This window comes from Hemiscyllium ocellatum, assembly GCF_020745735.1.
Source record: "Hemiscyllium ocellatum isolate sHemOce1 chromosome 27 unlocalized genomic scaffold, sHemOce1.pat.X.cur. SUPER_27_unloc_2, whole genome shotgun sequence".
In the NCBI taxonomy this organism is placed as follows: domain Eukaryota; kingdom Metazoa; phylum Chordata; class Chondrichthyes; order Orectolobiformes; family Hemiscylliidae; genus Hemiscyllium; species Hemiscyllium ocellatum.
Window position 1 is genome coordinate 3570234 of NW_026867487.1, and position 18475 is coordinate 3588708.

At 38.9% G+C, this 18475-nt stretch overlaps 1 gene segment (V, D, J or C); it reads left to right on the forward strand.

The window, feature by feature from the left end:
* The first annotated feature begins 1129 nt into the window (after positions 1-1129).
* On the forward strand, positions 1130-15758 carry LOC132807670 (T cell receptor alpha variable 9-2-like). The segment is given in 4 exon segments: positions 1130-1175; positions 1257-1591; positions 5533-5675; positions 15641-15758. Coding segments are annotated over 4 exon segments (642 nt in total).
* The last annotated feature ends 2717 nt before the right edge of the window (positions 15759-18475 follow it).

Sequence of the window (18475 nt, forward strand, 5' to 3'; positions counted from 1 at the left end):
GACAACATGTAACTCCAGACCCTCAGCAATATGGTTTTCTTTTATCTGCCCTTTTCAATTTGCAAGAATACTGCCCTACACAGTTATGCCCTCACACTGTGAATGAATGCAAAAATGCGATCAACTTATTCAAAGTGGGTGTATTTCTGGCAAGTCAATTAACTGTCACTACCATGTCATTTGATTAAATGAAATCAAGCTGTGCTTTTAAACTTTGTTTTCATGACAGATTCTCAGCTCTGAAATCTCTCTGGTGAATTAGCACTTCCTCCAAACGCTTTCATATTTTTCAAAATCTGAATTAGACATTTTAGTCCGAAGGGCATGTTCCATTGCTTTAAGTAAGGTGACTAGATAACTTTACCTCCCTCTTATTGCCTGTGTGGCTCCAATACTGAGCTGAACAAAGTCCTTTATACTTACAATCTTAGCCCTCGTCCATTCCATTTGAGAGCCCGACAGCCACTATGAGCTGCTTCTGGCAACACAGGAGGCTGTCTGTGACAGCGTTTATTCAGCAAGCTAATCGAGGCATCGGTTTATGTGAAACTTCTGCAGCATATATAACTGTGCACCTCGCCAATTCTTGAAGAATCTTCTGTTAAAAAAGTATCGTACTTGATTGTAAATCTGCAGTCTGAAAGGCAACTATTGCCATCGTGGTTGTGTATTGTGTTATTAAACACAGTAAAATAGCAGCTCTTGTAAAATCATTAAATGAAATACCTTGACAGCGTTAACAGTTTCACATTTCTTTTCACAACGAACCAGGACAGAAACAGTTGAATCAAGGTTAGAGACCTGGTAGAGAGATAAATAGGATAGGGGACTGAAATCGATGGGAAACGGAATAAGACAGATGCGTATACCGATAGAAAGATGCACACAAAAAGAGAAATTTGCTTGCCATGAGGTTTTTGATATTATGCAGTAATTAGACACAACTGACATAGATTGATGCACAGATGGTGGCAGGGATGATATATCAGCCAATCATGTCCCAGAACTGCATTTCCTTTTTCCTCATGTGACGATGTCGCTACCTACTTTCAGATTTCGACGATAAGCACTGCGTTTATCACATTTATATAATGCAGCAGCATTTTCACCTGCATTTAAACTAGAAATCATGTATCCTTCACGTTTCGTGCTGATACTACTGGTCCTGATGCCTGGTGAGTGTGAATTTTAATGACTTGTGCTTGTTGCCTGCATTTGCTCCCAATTTTAATATACATTTTATGTTCATATTTCAGGTACAAGTGGAATCGACTCAGTATCCCAGGTTCCGTCTGAACTAACAGTTGAGGAAGGAGAGACCATTACACTGAACTGCAGTTATTCCACGACTGATACTTTTCCTTATTTCTTCTGGTATATTCAATATCCAGGGAGTTCCCTGAAATATATGCTGAAGAGATATGGCAGTGGTCCAGGCGAGACCGCTGAAAATTTCCGTCGAAGATTCAGTGCATCATTGGACAAAGAACGGAAAACAGTTCCATTAAGAATCCTTCGAGTTTTTGTCTCTGACTCTGCAACGTATTATTGTGCACTGCGCCCCACACTGTTACAGGGACGCTGTCAGCATGTACAAAAACTAGCAAGGCATATTTACCAGCTGTCAGGCTGTAGTGCTTGGCAAATTCTTAACAATAGAGAAGATAGTACTGGAATTCAGCATTCAAAGAGTGATTTGGCTCAATACTATTGTTCTACACCTTCTTTCAATTTTCTTTGGATATATACTTTGATGCCATCTGTGTGTGGAGGTAATGTTTATTTTCCAAAAAAAAACACATTTCGTTCAAATACAAGTGGAAATAAATCTATAAAAGCAATTAAGTAAGACAAGGTATACATCAAATATTAATTTTCGCCATAGGCCATCTTTCATTTTGAGATGCCCAAATCAAAATATAATCACACCAGGCTTTGCAACATTCCATGTTTCACAGGCAGCTATAGGTACTAATTGTGAGACTGAACATTACACAAGGAGAATAAAATTCACCAATTCTCCTGACAGCACGCTGGTTTGCCTCAATACATACTCTAGAATCGTGATATTTGTAATTTGTTTCCACAGCAGATGCAACCAAAGGATTTGAGACAGTATTCTGTCATTGGGACACACTGAGTGAAAACAGCTAAATTGAGATCTGCATCGTACATCTCTTCGAAGGGTCAGCCCAAAATATCTTCCGCTTGTTTTCAGCTGGAAAAGCTGCGACATTCAGCATCAGCAAGCTCTCTGTTGCGGCATTGAAATATTTACACATTCTGCAAAATGAACAGATTAAAATGCTTATGTATCTCTTGGTGAATATTTCCAAACCTTTCTGCTTGGATATACTTCAGCTCATACAACTAAGTAATCAAACATGGCGAGCCTTTAATTGATGAAGAAGGAAAATAATTTTATAACGTTGAAAACTATTTGAGTTTTTAAGTTTATTTGATGTTGAACCTATGTACATCGCGATGTTTAGTTTCCATTTTGTTTTAAGTTTTTCGAGTCGACACTTCTCCTATCCTCTGACAGTAATTCTGCAGCACATATTTTCATTAATACTTTGCCATTCAAATTCCATCCTCTTTTTCTCATTTTCATTTTTCATGTTTCTAGTTTTTATTCTAAGATCATAAAGCATTCGAACAGAATTCCTGGAATGGCGGGACTACCTTACGCTGAAAGGTTGGAGCGACTGGGCTTGTATACCCTTGAAATTAGAAGACTGAGAGGGGATCTGATTGAGACAAATAAGAATATTAAAGAATTGGACACTCTGGAGGCAGGACACATGTTTCCGCTGTTGGGTGAGTGCCGACCGAGAGGACACAGCTTAAAAATACGGGGTAGACCATTCAGGACAGAGATGAGGAGAAACGTCTTCATCCAGAGAGTGGTGGCTGTGTTGAATGCTCTTCCACAGAAGGAAGTGGAGGCCCAGTCTCTGGATTCATTTAAGAAAGAATTGGACAGACCTCTCAAGGATAGTGGAATCAAGTGTTATGGAGATAAGGCAGGAACAGGATACTGATTAAGGATGATCAGCCATGATCATATTGAATGGTGGTGCAGGTTCGAAGGGCAGAATGGCCTAATCCTGCACCCATTGTCTATTGTCTATTGATACTTTGATACTACTCCCCTATTCAGTCATGACGAATATGATTCGTGAACCCTGTCTTCTGGATTCTTAAAATTACATATGATCCCATGCTAATCATCAACTTATCATTCTCGATCTTAAAGTTATTAAATAATTTAGTCTCATCGGTCTTGTGAGGCAACGAGGTGCATGGGTTCAGCGTATTCTGGTTGAAGAAATTCTTCTTGGTCTCAGATCTAAAGAGTCACTCCTTCATGGTCAGGCTTTGTCCTAGGGTCTCAGTCTCTCCTACTCGCACGAAAATCCTATTTTCTTCAACTGCATCCCGGCCTCTCAGTATGTACGATTAAATAAGATCTCCCCTATAATGCTCAGCTAATTTTTATACAAATCCAACGTATTTAATGCTTCCTCATAAGACAAGTCCTACATTCCCAACATCAATCTTGAGAACCTCCTCTGATCCCCTTCAATACCATCACCATTTTCCTTGGAAAAGGGCCCAAAACCGCTCACTGCTGTCGAAATATGATCTGACCAAAGCGGTGTGCCACATCAGAATAATATCTCTACTCTTGTATTTTTGCCCTCTCGAAATGCATGCTCATCTGGTCAAAGACTTTCTGGAAATCCGAAAAGATCACGTTCATTGGTTGTTCATTGCAGAACGCTGTCATTAGCTCCTCAAATAATTCCAATAGACTTGTGAGACATGAGCACCTCTTGCCGAAGCAGGTATGCACAGCATTATCTTCTATTCACTTCTAATATCATCCTTAATAATGGATACTGCAATCTTCCCAATAATCAAGGCCAGGCGACCTGGCCAGCAATTTCCAATCTTCACCCTCTCTCCCTTCTTAAAGCACGGTGTTAGATCAGGCATTTTTCAATCCTACAGTATATAGCATGACTCCAACGATTCATGAATTTTCACCACCAGTACCGCTGCAATATCCTGATCTTCTTTTCTGTCAGATTGGTCAATGCAGTCGAACTGGTTTGTATGATTTATCCACTGCTGTATATTTCAGTTACGCCAGCACCTTGACATTTGTGATCGTTACTGCAATCAAATTTGCCTCTGAATCTCCTGCCGTTCTGAATGCAGCTGTCGTCTGCCACTGCGAAAGCTAATGCAAAGTACGCATTCAATTCGTTTGCTACTTCTTTTTGCCTCATTCTTACTTGTCGAATGCCATTTTCCCCTGGCTCAATGCCCATTCTTGCCCTTCTTTTATATTTTATGCATCTAAATCTAAACCCTGCAATCTGTTTGACATGAGCAGCTGCCATTCTTATGTATCATCTTCACTGCATGTATTGTCTGCATTAATTGTCCTCTGCAGGTTTTAAACGTTTACAATCGTCTGGTTTCCTAATAATCTTCACCATATTAGATATCTTTGCTTTTGATTTTATGCAGCCCCTGTCATAATGTTTCATCCCAAGAAAGAAGGAACACGCAAAGGGAAGAAGGAGGCCTCCTTCTTCCCTTTGCGTGTTCCTTCTTTCTTGGGATGAATTTTTGTTCTAAGTCCAAATTTACCCACATAGCCTCCCACTACAGCTATTCCGACGTCTTCCCTGCCTTTCAATCAACTCTGGCCATTTTGTACCATATCTCTTTCTAGTTATCAGTCACGGAGGCAGGGCATTACAATGTCATGTCGGTTGATTGAAAAATAAATGCCAACACTTCCTCTCAATTTACCATCGAAACATCATTACATGTATACCTCACGAGAGGGCAATAAAGGATAGCGTTTGTTGCTAAGAGATTTAAAATCGTTCACAAAATGAGGACGTGAGCTTTTTTTTTGTTAAACTACCTAACTATATTAGCATGCCATACCAAAACAAAATTCAAAATATTCCATTAATTCGGCATTTTGTTTCGCACAATTAATTAATGCTGATAAAACGAAAGGTTATATCACTTATAGAGAAAGACAAGATTCAGATAGAGGGCAATTAAATTAAAATTTGCAAAATTAGTGTTAACGTGTCTGTGGTAGTGGATGTCAGTAGTGAACAACATTTTCTGCCTGTCTACATGACTGAGCAGTCGAATCCTCCAGTTTAAGATGAATGAGGCTAAGATGTTCTTCAATGATTCTCTGTTTGCATTTTTATCATATTTCAGAGGCGGACAGTTGATATATTTTAGGAAAATACTTCAGATAATTTGACTTCAATAATGTTGGTGTACTACAAGACAGTTTAAAAATCATTCCAAAGAGACACAAAACGGTACAGTGAGCCAGGGAAGGCAGCTAAAAGAAACGGTACAATTGTTGAAGAGTTATTTCTTCATACCAGTGAAATATACCTTACAGATCTTAAACACTCATTTGGAAGTTAAATTTCTGCTTTTTGTCACATTTTTAAGATGTTGTTCAATTTGAACTTGTAGGCTGCTGTTATTTGTGAATTCACTGTGGCTAGGTTAAAAAAACCGAAAATCCTGGAGTTGTCACCCTGGTGTGTTTGCCTACAACGCATGAATAGCAGAGTTCAAGAAGGGGGCAAATCAACACCTTCTCTTGGGAAAAAAAAGTGAGGTTGAATAGATGCTGGGGGCGGTCACCGATGCCCACATCCCAATGGTTATTAAGAAAACAACCTTGAAATCTGTTGTAGACTTTAGATGGAAGGTCATATTTTCACATTTTGCTTGTCTGGAATTTAATGGTGGAATACATAGGCCATGGACACTGGGGAGTTTTTTTTTATGTTTACATGCTGACTGAAATATGCAGACAACCAGAAGAAAGTCTGAATGGGAATTGGATCTTTGTGTATTACAATCCCGATTCCCTTATTTTGAAAATCAAACGTCACTTTCAAATATGTCTCCCACATCTCTTTCACGCTGCTTTACCATCTCGATTTCCGCTGCGTTTCGCCACTCAAATCTTTTACTCTCTGTATTACTAACACGGATGAACCATGCACCTCCTTTTAAATAAACGACTTGTGTCCTTGGTCAGTGTTGCCTAAACAGCAGAAGAAACAGAGAAAGAGAGCACGAAGTGGAATTTATTTTTCGAAGGACAGAGAGTACAATGCACATACTGAAAGATCGGAAGTCAGATAGCTCGAAGTTTATGTTATTGAGAGCAGCAAAGATAGTTGGCGACAATGTCAGAGAAAGAAACTGCAGATGAAGAATATTTGAGATGAAATAATGAAGGCAAATGTGGAGAAAGAGAGGCATGGAGCTGTTCAGATGCTGTAAAAATAGAAAAAAAAATGAAGGTATGTGTGTCTCTGTGTGTAGATATGTAAATAAATAAATGAGAAAGTGAGGCCTGCAGATGCTGGAGATCAGAGTCTACAGTGTGGTTCTGGAAAAGCACAGCAGGTCAGACAGCGCCCGAGGCGCAGGAGAATCGACGTTTCTGTCACAAACCCTTCATCTGGATTCATATATGCATATATATATGCGTGTGTGTGTGTGTGTGTGTGTGTGTTTGTGTGTGTGTGCGCGCGCAAACATGGTCTGAATGGATGGTCGTCCATAAGTATTCGGCTAAATGTTTTAACTATATATCCCAGCATTTATTTACTTCTTAATAAAGGGAATTGTTTCGCAACAATCAAATTTATTTACATTACTCATACCTTTTTGGGTTTGCCTTAAACCTCTACCATGGCAGAACTGTCGTGGATATAAACTAATTCTGAAACTGACAAAGTGACGCACTTTGGGAACGATATGTCGCTGGAGAGTACAGAGGAAGAAAAGAAAGAAACATTGGTGCACAAATTCTTAAATCTCGGACGTTGTCCGTCCAAGTGCATAAGGTGCCGATAAAGGCATGTGAAATGCTTCCCTTAATTGGCACAACTGGAGAGATAAGTGAAAGAGAATCTTGTCACACATTTATAAAACATTGATGATGCCACAGATAAATACCGTTTGCAGTTCTGCAAACAATATTAACGGAATGGCGTGATTTAATTTAAGGCAGTGGAGACGAAATTCGCCAAGATGTTGTTTTGTTTGTAAAATGTAAAATATCAGAGGAGATTGGATTGGCTGGGTTGTTTTCCTTGGTGTATACGAAGCTGAAAGGGTGATCTGATTGATGTTCATGAAATTATGAGAGGCATAGATCGGAGAGATCGTGAGGTTACTTACTGTTGCTGACCATAAGAACATAAGACATAGGAGTAAAATTAAGCCATTCAGACACCATGTCTGCTTAGCCATTCAATCATGGCTGATACGTTTCTCAACCCCATTCTCTCGCCTTCTCCATTAAACATTGATCCCCTTGATACTTAAGAGCCTAGCTATCTCAGTCTGTAAAACAAAAACTCAATAACCTGGCCTCAACAGCCTTCTTTGGCAATGAATTCCATAGATTCTTTACTTTCTGGCAGAAGAAGGTTTCTTCCTATTTCCGTTGTAACAGGTCTTCCTTTACAATAAGGCTGTGCCCTTGGGTTCTCATCTCTGTGACCAATCTAAAGACCTTCCCAACATCTATTCTGTCTCGGTGATTAAGCATTCTGCATGTTTTACATAGATTCCTCCTCATCCATCTAAACTCCATCGAGTACAGTTCCTGAGTCCTCAAACATTTTACACACATTTAGCTTTTCATTCCGGGAACCACTCTCGTGTACCACCTCTGAGCTACCTTTATGGCCAGCACATGATTCCTAAGATATTGGGACCAAAAACGCGCATAACAATCCATTTGTTTCCTCACCAGAGTCTATTAGAACCTCTGGTACTTCCCTGCTATTATATTCAATTCGATTCAAAATAAATGCCATTATTGCATTTGCCTTCCAAACCACTGAGGTCAATCGAAAGTTTACCTTTGTACACTCGTGGACGAGGACTCTCAAGTCACTTTGCACTTCAGACTTCTGAATTTTCTCCCCATTTAAAAAAGAGTCCACCCCTCTTGTTACTAAAGTGCAAACCCTCATAATTGCCCACATTGTACTCCATCTGCCACTTTTTGTCAACTCTTCTAACCTGTCAAAATCGCTCTGCAGCCTTTCCGCCTCCTCAATGCTGTCTCTCTCTCTCTCTCTCTCTTCCTATCCTTTTATCGTCTGCCACTTAGACGGACTGCCTTTAGTTCCATCATCTCGAACATTAGCATATAAAGTAAAACACTGAGCCTTGCAGAATACTTCTTTACACCAGCCACCATCTTGAGGACCGTTTTATCCTCACTCTCTGCTTTCTCGAGGCAGACAATCCTCCATCCTTGCTAACAATTTGCGTCTAACACCATGGATACTTCTGTTACTCAGTAGCCTCCTGTGCGGCACATCAGGGTCCAGATCAATAACATCTGTTGGCACTCCTTGACTTAACCTAGTGGTTGCATTCTAAAGGAATTCGAACAGATTTGTCAGGTACTGACTCCCTCAATGAAGCCATTCTGACTTTGTCCTGTTTTCCCACACACTTCCAAGCATTCAGAACTTCCATTCTTCAAAATGGGTTCTGAGATCATATCCATGACTGAAATTAAGCTGATCTGTTTGTAATATTCAGTTTTCTCCGCACTCCCTTTTTAAACAGGGGTGTCACATTAGTGATTTTCCAGTCTTCTAGGACCCTCCTGATTGTAGCGAATCCTGAAAGATCACCATTAGTGCCACCATTATCTCTTCAGATTTCTCCCTTAGAACTCTGGGTGTAATTCATCTGGACCAAGGAATTTATCCACCTTCAGGTCATTCAAATTTTCTATCACCTTCTACTTGGTGATGGCCACCATACTGAGCTCTGCCCCCTCACTCTTGAATTTTTGGTATAGTATTCATGTCTTCCACCGTGAAGACAGACATGAAGCAAATGTTCAGTTCCTAAACCATTTCCTTGTTCCTAACTAGTATCTCTCTGGTGTCATTTTCCAACGGTCCCCATCTCCACTTCTGCCTCTCTTTCGCCCTTTATATATTTAAAGAATATAGTACAGTCTTTCTTTATATTTGAGCTGGCTTACACTCTTTTTTTTATCTTCTCCGTCTCTATTTCTTTCTTTGTTGTCCACTGATTCTCTTTGCAAGCTTCCCATTCCTTTTTATTTTACCACTGCTTTTCACCACATTGTATGTTTTCTCCTTTGCTTGTATGCTATCCTTGACGTCCCTTGTTAGTCAGGATAAATTACCTCATCAGCCATGTGACATGCTGTACTTTCCCTAGGAATGAATCTCCACTGCATCTCCTGAACTACTCGCAGAAAATCTTGCCAATTGTTCTTCCACTGTCTTCTCTGCTGGTTCCTCTCCAAGTCAGTTACATCCAGGTCCTCCCTCATGCCTCTGGAGCTGAATTTATTCAGTTTTAATGACGGACCTCTGATTCTATCTCCCTCTCAAATTGCAGGATAAAACCAATCATATTATTATCACTGCCTCCAAAGGATTCCTTCACCTTCAGCTCCCTTATCATGTCTGCCTTATTATACAACACCAAAACTAGTGTTGCTCGGTCCTTATTGGGCTTCACCATGGCTTATCTAAAAAAAAATTTGTCGACATGACATGAATTCCCTTACTTGCAATGCTTGACCAACCCGATTTTCTCAGTCCATCTGCACATTGCAATTCCCCATGATCGCTGTCACTTTGCTTTTTAGAGAACATAGATCATAGAGCTGTACAGCACAGAACAAGCCCATTGACCCTTGATGTTATGCCAAAATGTTATGCTATTCTAAGATCAAACTAATCTGCATAACCTTCATTTCACTATCATGCATGTATCCAAGAGTCGCTTAATTATCCCTAATGTATCTGACTATTTTTCGCCCTGGGAAAACGTCTTTGAGTAGTCATTCCTTTTATGCTTCGCACCATCTTGTACATTTCTATTAAGTCGCTTCTCACCCTTCTTCACTCCAATGAGAAAAGCGTAAGACACACCCTCCAATCGAGGCAGAATCCTGGAAAATCTCGTCTGCATACTCTCTAAAGCTTGCAAATCATCCCTATAATTATGTGACCAGAACTAAGCGCAATAATCCAAATGTGATCTAACCAGGCATTTACACAGCTGCAGCATAATCACTATTAAACTCGGTACCCAAGGGAATGAAAGTCAACACACCATACGCCTTCTTGACAAACTTACCAAAACGGATGTTCGCCTTTAGGAAGCCATGGATATGGACCCCGAGATCTCTCTGTTCCTCCACACTGCGAATAATCCCGAAGTTAATCTTGTATTGTGTATTCAAATTCGATCTATAAAAATGAATTACATGATACTTTTCCAGATTGATCTGGATCTGCCGCTTCTCAGCCCAGATGTTCTTTCTCCCCGATGTCACGTTACAACCTACATAAGTTCTCTAGACTATTTACCATTCCACCAATTTTCGTGTCTTCGGCCAAATTTGTAACACACCCTTCCACTTCCTCATTCAAGTCAGTTGTAAAAATCACAAGGAGTCGATGTCCGAGAACACATGTTTGCAGAACAATTCTCGTCGTCGATATCCAGGCTGAATACTTTTCATCTACTACCACCCTTCTGTCTTATATGGGCTCACCAATTCTGTGTTCAGATTAGTAAATTTCCCTTTCGCCCATGCCTCATGACTTTCTGAATGAGCCAACATTAAGGGAAACTTATCCAGCGTTCTGCTAAAATTCATGTGCACTACAGCCACTGCTCTACAATCACCATTGTGCATTGTCTCTGAATAAGGCTTGTGAGGCATGACTTACCCCCTCACAAAGCCATGCTGAATATGTTTGATCAAACGATGGTTTTCCAAATGATCATAAATCCCCTCTCTCAGAATATTCCCAAATGCTTTGCCGAGCAAATACCTAAGACTAACTGGTCTGTAACTGCCAGGATTATCCATATTCTCTTTCTTGAACAAGGGAAGAACGTTTTCCAGCCTCCCCCACTCCCCCCGCCCCATTCATCTGAAACTATTCCAGTGGACAGGGAAGGCACAAAGATGATCTTCTTGCACATGGTTTCCATCTCCTGGTGTATCTTGTGCCACAACTCCTGACTATTGTTTGGAGGCCTTTAAGATTGTCCAACTGTGTCTTCATTTATATTTGAGTTAGCTCAATTGTACCCATATAGATTCTGCAATTTTAGAGTCTGCCTCATACCTTACTATCGATGTATTTTCGTTTCTTGCGAACAAATAAATCACACTTGTTCAATATCAGAAGAAATAAATTGGAATTGTGGAGAATATGAGGCAAGTATTTTCACCCAGAAGTTGATATAAATTCAGAATGCACTGCCTGTGACAGTGGTGATACTTTCCCACTTTTTTTCAAGACGGCTCTGTACGATTAATTGAAATGCGAAGACATGATAGGCTATGGCCAAGCACAGCTATATGGAACGAGCGTACTTTGGAAATTAATTGACATGGTGAACTGATGGGCCTGTTCCTCAGCTTATATGACTCTAAGAGTTTCCTCAGAATTACCTGCGTAGATATTAAAAATTGATGCCCAATTGTTTCAATACTGATTATAGAGCATTCTTGTTTTGATACCCCTCCACACTATAATTTTCAATCACAAGGATGACAGAGGAAGGACATGTTGCAAACTTTCGATGTTGCCATCTTTCTGGAGACTTCAACGATAAATCTCGCATGACAAACTTGCATGACATTTGCTCAATAATATACGTAAGGCATTAAGTACTCGCAAGTCAGTGGAAGCTGATGATAGATTTTAACCTCGACTTCAATTTACAAATGCCAATCCATTAAGCCAGTTTCTCGTGCTTGCGTGGTGAGGTAGTGACTTATTTCAACTTCTCTTCATTTGGAATGAAGTCAGTGGACGGTGGGCGAGAGGGGTGTTAAAGAAAGTCAGATTGTGAAAGAGACAGAAAAGACTTCTTCTCTCTTGTTTCTGTACTTCGGGATTCCAAATATTTTTCGATTGATTTGAGTATGTTTTCAGCTTTTGGAGGTTGTAGTCGCTGGCGAGACCAGCATTCATTGACCATTCGTTGTTGGTCTTGTAATTGATATGGTGATTCAGTTAGTTGCATTTATATTTCTATTTTTGGGATATCCAGCTGGGGAATATTTGTTATGTTTTCTTCTAGAACAATAATCTAATACTGTTCAAGAAGGCCTTCTATCTATATATTTATTTGCATACACACTGGCTGCAACGAAGTTAATATCCAAATCAAAACGTCATAATTGATTATTTACTGTGAAGCAATGGTTTACTTTGCAAACACTTGTACTTTGTTTACTATCATTAAAATTCCTTGAAAATAAATTAATACAGACATTATTTATTTAAAGTAAATGTAAGTAATGTCAAAAAACTGTTCTGAAATGTCTGCTGCTCCATCATGAAAAAAACAACAGGCTACCATTACACGAAATGTGTATTCAGGTCAATTTGTCATTTGTTAACGTAATTTGGACAAGTTTATCATAACTAGAGAATGAATCTAGATTAACTCTTGCTGTCAAAGTATCACAGCTTGTATTTTCATGTGCTAACTTTGAGAAGATGAAAAGCACTGTCTTTTTTTTGTTTGCTCCTGGGATACGGCAGTCTTTGCTTGGACCAGCATTTATTTCCTTTTTGAAAGTGGTGCTGATCTGTTATCTTGCACCGTTTCAGGCCATGTGCTGCAGCTCGACTGAGAATTCTGTGAGGGAGCAAAGTCCAGGAGTTCAACTCAGTGCAACTGAAAGAAAGGCAGAATTGTTTCCATGTCATTATTTTGAGAGATTTGGAGGAAATCTAGCAGATTATGCTGCATCCATGTATTCACCACTCTTGTCCGTCTGGGTTGTTATGGCCGTCGGTTTTGAAGGTGGTCCATAAACAGCATTGGCATAAAAAATTATTTTATGCCCACAACACGCTTCAAAGTTCATTAATATCATTTACGTATATTGGTTGAAGTTTAATTATTTTCTAAATTGTAAAAGCAGCAATAATGTTTGAAACCTCGTTTGCAGAAACAATAATGCGATAGGTTAAATTAAATTTGGGATTTTAGAGTTAATGAAACAGTATTGTTTGAGTCAATATTATGCTGTCACTTATAATCGCATCAACGAACCTGTTGGATTTGACAGAAATGTGCAAATGCAACCTTCTCGACCCAGGCTGACTGGCATGCCGAGTACTCCCAGCTTATTGCTTCTATATCAATTTTCGAATAGCAGCAATACTTTGCATTTTTCGAATTGAATGTAGAGAGCAGAGTATTTCTGACACTGCCAGCTTTCACTGTCAATTGGAAAAAGTTGTTTTTCATCTCGTTGGAGTTCTACTGCATGGCACTAATATTCATATTTGAGTATAGGTGTGGTTTCGTTATAGGTATTTCACTGGTCAAAGCAGCCAGATGGCAAAAAGAAATCAATGTGGAACTGAATTCCCATATAAGTCTTGATGATTATGTTGGGCAAGATTTGTCCTTCGAAAGACGAATAAAATAGTTTCGCATTATGTTTTCGATATTATAACATTAATTTAAAAATGTTTTTACTTCAGGTTCATTTTGGGACTTGAAGTAATATTGTCAAACCTGCCATGTTGGAATTTTTACTGAGATGAATATAGAGAAAGTGAGTAATGGAGGAAGAGAGAGACATAGAGAGAGATGAAAATGTACAGACAAAGAATGAGTGAGCAAGAGAGAGAGGCAGAAAGAGAGAGAGAGAGAGAGAGAGAGAGAGAGAGAGAGAAAGAGAGAGAGAGAGAAAGAGAGAGAGAGAGTTATAGAGAGAGAAAAAAAGAGGTTTGGACCTAAGTCTAGCAATGTTTTGGTAACTTTGTGACAAAAGATGTTTTTTGTTGCAATATTTAAAGAGTATTAAAATAAACTGTATGCTATTCTTGATATTTTTAGAGTTATTTGGCTTTTCAAAAATATTTTTAAAAAGTGATGGTATCATATTTCTGACACTCAGGCAACAAAACTTACTGTTTCACCATTGCTTGCTCCAAAGTCAACTTCTCACTTTTGAGTTAAAAATAAATCAGGCGCTATTATTTGTTCGAAACACGTGACCTGGCATTTATGTGCTTATAGACTCATTACAGAATCCCAGATCACATGTGGTGGCAATTGCAAATGAGCGTTTTTAGATCACCTTGTAACTTCCATCCCTAAATTTATATTTGACACTGATGTGATGTCTGGATTCTTAATAATGAAGACCGAAAATAATCTAGTGAAACTGAGACGGGGTCCAAGTTAACGTAAAGTACGGGTGAATCTGATACAATGATAAAGTCACACAGAGTCTTAATTATTATAAACTCAGGCAGGATCTAGTGCAGGTATTACGGAAACGGGCCCTGCAACGATATTAACTGAACAGGTCTAGTTCAGCTTTTCTAACATTCTGTCGACATTCATATAAATTAAGGCAATGCATGGTGTAATCATTTCCAAAACAGTATCTGCATTCATACAAAGGCAAGGTCATGTGCCGTGGATACTGAATATTGTTAGAGAGTCTAAATTCAGAGTAACTGAGACAGAGACGAACAATATTATTCTCATATCGGATCAAGGTTGACATAAACGTAAGTATTCTCTCCTGCTTTACTTACCCGATGCTGTGTTTCGATTTTTAAATTCGAGACAGAGTCCAGTAAGGGACGACAAAGGATTTATATCCATGAAACTGAAACAGAGTATGCTGCAGTGACACTGGTAGATGGTCTAAATTAAAATCAACTAAACACAAACAGTGATGCGTGCGTGGAACGCATTGACAGCGGTGGTAGTAGAGTCATCTACATTAGGGACATTTAAGCATTTCTTCAGTAGGTACATGGATAATAGTAAATTGTACGGTATGTACCTTAGCTTATCATAGAATAGGAAAATGCATTATCGCGGGCTCAAGTGCCTGTACTGTGCTGTACTTCTGTGTGCTCTATGTTTTGTATAAGACATGGTTCAGCTTTGTGACAGGAATCAGAGCTCCTGATAACTGATACATTTTCTACTGATGCAAGTCCTATCACTGATAAATTAAGCAGAATCTGGAAGTGCAGTGCAGTAACTGAAGAGCAAAGTCGTAAATCACACGTGATGTCACTTACCTTAATCTAGAATGGGCGTTGATAGATCTTAGACATGTACATAGTTTCATTGAGCAGGAAATGAAGAGAATAATGTCATTTCTTTTTCAGCTTGCATTACTTGAAAAAGTTAAGAAGCAGATTGCACAGTCATTTTGGGAAGCAATTCGATGAACGTTTGAATGGGATATTAAAAAAAAAGTTACAAGTATTGGGAACAATTCTGTGACAGTTGCATGCAATTTCACCGTAATCACTACATCTCCATCTTTGATGTGAATTCAGTCTGAACTGTATGTTTGTGTTAATGTATCCTATGAAAATAGTATTATGTACGCATGCATAGTTTCCAGAATCCTGTGGAAGTTCGTTGTTAGTTAAACTGCATGGAACAAAATATCACTGTCTGGAACTTGAACAGAAAGAGCGCCATTACCCTTAAAATTTATTTCATGCTTTTTCATTTATTGCAGTATTATTTGCTTTATGATGCAAGAACAAGATGCAGACCCTGGCTTCTGTGCACTGTCAAATCTAGACCTTGTATGGTTGCGGAAACCAAGACCTGTTGGCGAGAATGTGAAGGACTAGATTATGCTAAATTGTTCTCAGATATGCATTATTGATACAGTCATCTCTGGAGTCTGCCATGCTTGTCTTTCTCCTTGTACAGTAGAATCACGAGTCATCTTAGAATACATTTCAATTTAGTTTTTCTTTCAAATAATTTCCTGTGTTTCTCACTGTAAATCAGAAGCTTGCAGCAGGCCCCGAACATCAGTGGCCCCTCATACTAAATTTTGTACAGATATGGCTTTGTAAAATGATTACTCTCACGCGGCCTAAGTTTATATAAACACAGTTAGGATCTGTGAAGTGATGATTGCTGAAGCAAGATCTATATTATAACAATTAATATCCAGCTGATTGCGTTGCTTACTGATACAGGATCTGAGACGGGGCGAGACAACAGACAGAAGGTCAAGTTTTATGCTGACAGAAACAGGGGCACGTGATGAATAATGAATGCTGGGTTGAGATTAATATGAAGTTAGATTGTGCTGAGGGGAGTGATGGCTGAAAAGGTGTTTTGCTCCGTAATTATTAATTCAGGGCACAATGCAGTGATACTGACACAAGATGTGAATTCGTAATGATAGAGGAAAGGGTCCAGTACAGTGATATTTTCACAAGGTATAGAGTGACAATAATTGAGATAGGGTCTCATGCAGCGATTACTGATCTATTTGGATTCCTAATAAATTAAAAGATTTTAGTGTGATCATACTTCTGCAGGCCTTTATTAATATCAAATAATTAGTGTCTTGAGCAGTAATTACTGACACTCTTTCGGCATTTATAATAACTGAGGTAGAGTAATGCCATGATTAATGAAAGAGTGCTTAAATTCAAAATAACTGAAATAGAGTGTAAAGCTAGGATTATTGTACAGCGTCAATGCTAACTTAAAGTCAGACATCCCCGAATGTGGTGATTAACATTACAGGTTCTAGCTTTATTAACTGTGTGACTACTAACATAGAATCAAAATTCATAATAATCGAGGCAATGTCTAAAGCACTGATTGCATTTCAAAGTCTCAAGTTAATTTCAACTGAGACCATCCATGACATTGATGATGCTAGCAAGGCGAGGTTAATGTAAACTGATGCAATGGAAGCTTGATGATTCATGGCAGCACGCATCGAGCAAATAAAAATAGATAGACACAACTGCAAAACATACTGATGTAAAGTCTTTATGAAAATGGAAATATTAAGGCAGATATTAAATATTTATTATGTCAGTCCCGCTGGAGATTCAGCATTGCATCTGCAAATCCTGGCCTAGTTGAATAAAATGTCAACAGGGACATAGAAACACAAAAACAGTAGAAACTAGGAATATGAATAGACCATTTGGACCTTCAAACAATCTCTGCCATTTAATATTATGGCCAATCATCTACGCAGGCGCCAGTGCCCGTTTTCTCCACAAAATCGTTTTCGTCTTTGTCCCTAAATCCATATCTAACTCCTCTTCAAAACATTCGATATTTGACCTCAACTGAATAATGCTGTAGTTAAGTCCACAGACTCACCACTTTCGTGGTGAAGTAATTTCTCACCAGTGGGTTACCCCATATCCCCAGACTGTGGTTCCTCGTTCTGGACTGACTGCAGAGCAGGAATATTGTTCCTACATTTATTCTATCTGTTCCCACAGAACGTCTTAGATTTCTGCAAGGTGTCTCGTCATTATTCAAACTCTGCTGAATGTAATTTTAACCGATGAATTCTCTCCTCAAAAGAAAAACCATAAGAATAATAATATGAAGGAGGCAGAGTACATTCTATTGAGTCTGCTTTGTCATTGAGTTAGATCACGACCCGTCTGGTAATCTGGAAATAAAATTTCTTGCTTTGGCCAGAATAATTTATTATCTTGCATCCTAATAATCTGTCTACATCAACGACGAAAATACCTAATAGCCCAGCTTCGACCTTCTTCTCTGGCTAAAAAAAAAATCCACTAATTCAAATAAATCCGAGGGAAGGAAATCCTCCACATTTATGCCTTTAATACGCGACAACTTACTCTGAAATGTTTCCCCTGTGCCAAAATCTCTCTTAAGGGGAAAGCAACAGGTCCACGCCTACCCTGTCACTTTGCTTCAGAATATTCTATATTTTTAATAATATCGGCATTCATTCTTCTATATTCCAACGGGTGCAGTCGCAATCTACTCAGTATCTCCTCATAATACCTTCTCTTTTTATCTGTTATCAGCTGAGTGAATCTTCTCTGGACCTCCCCCAGAGCCAACTCGTATTTCCTTTCATGTGTGATCCAGTGCTTGTCATAGTATTCCAGATGTCGTATGGCTAATGGCTTTGCACTTTTGGCAATACCTACACAAGTTTATGTTCGTTTCCCCAAGGAAAGTATCCACCATTACATTTGCCTAGGTCTTGAACACTGACCTTACATGCGTGATTTTTTTGCGATTCATATGTCGAGATTCTCAAATTCCATGTCAAAGCTTTTTGTTAGCTTCTTTATTTAAACAATATTCAATTCCTTTAGTTTTACTGCCAAACAGCAGAAGCTCACAATTTCGCACTTCTTATTCCACTTGCTCTTTCACTTAACCCGCTTTATACCCACCTCATAGGTTTTTTTCTATTTATTTTTACGTTATCTGCAAACGTGTCCAGAGTATATCCACTGTAATTGCTAAGATATATTGGAAATAAATGTGATCGCATCACTAATCACTGTGGCATTTTCAGGACTTAAAGGTTGCA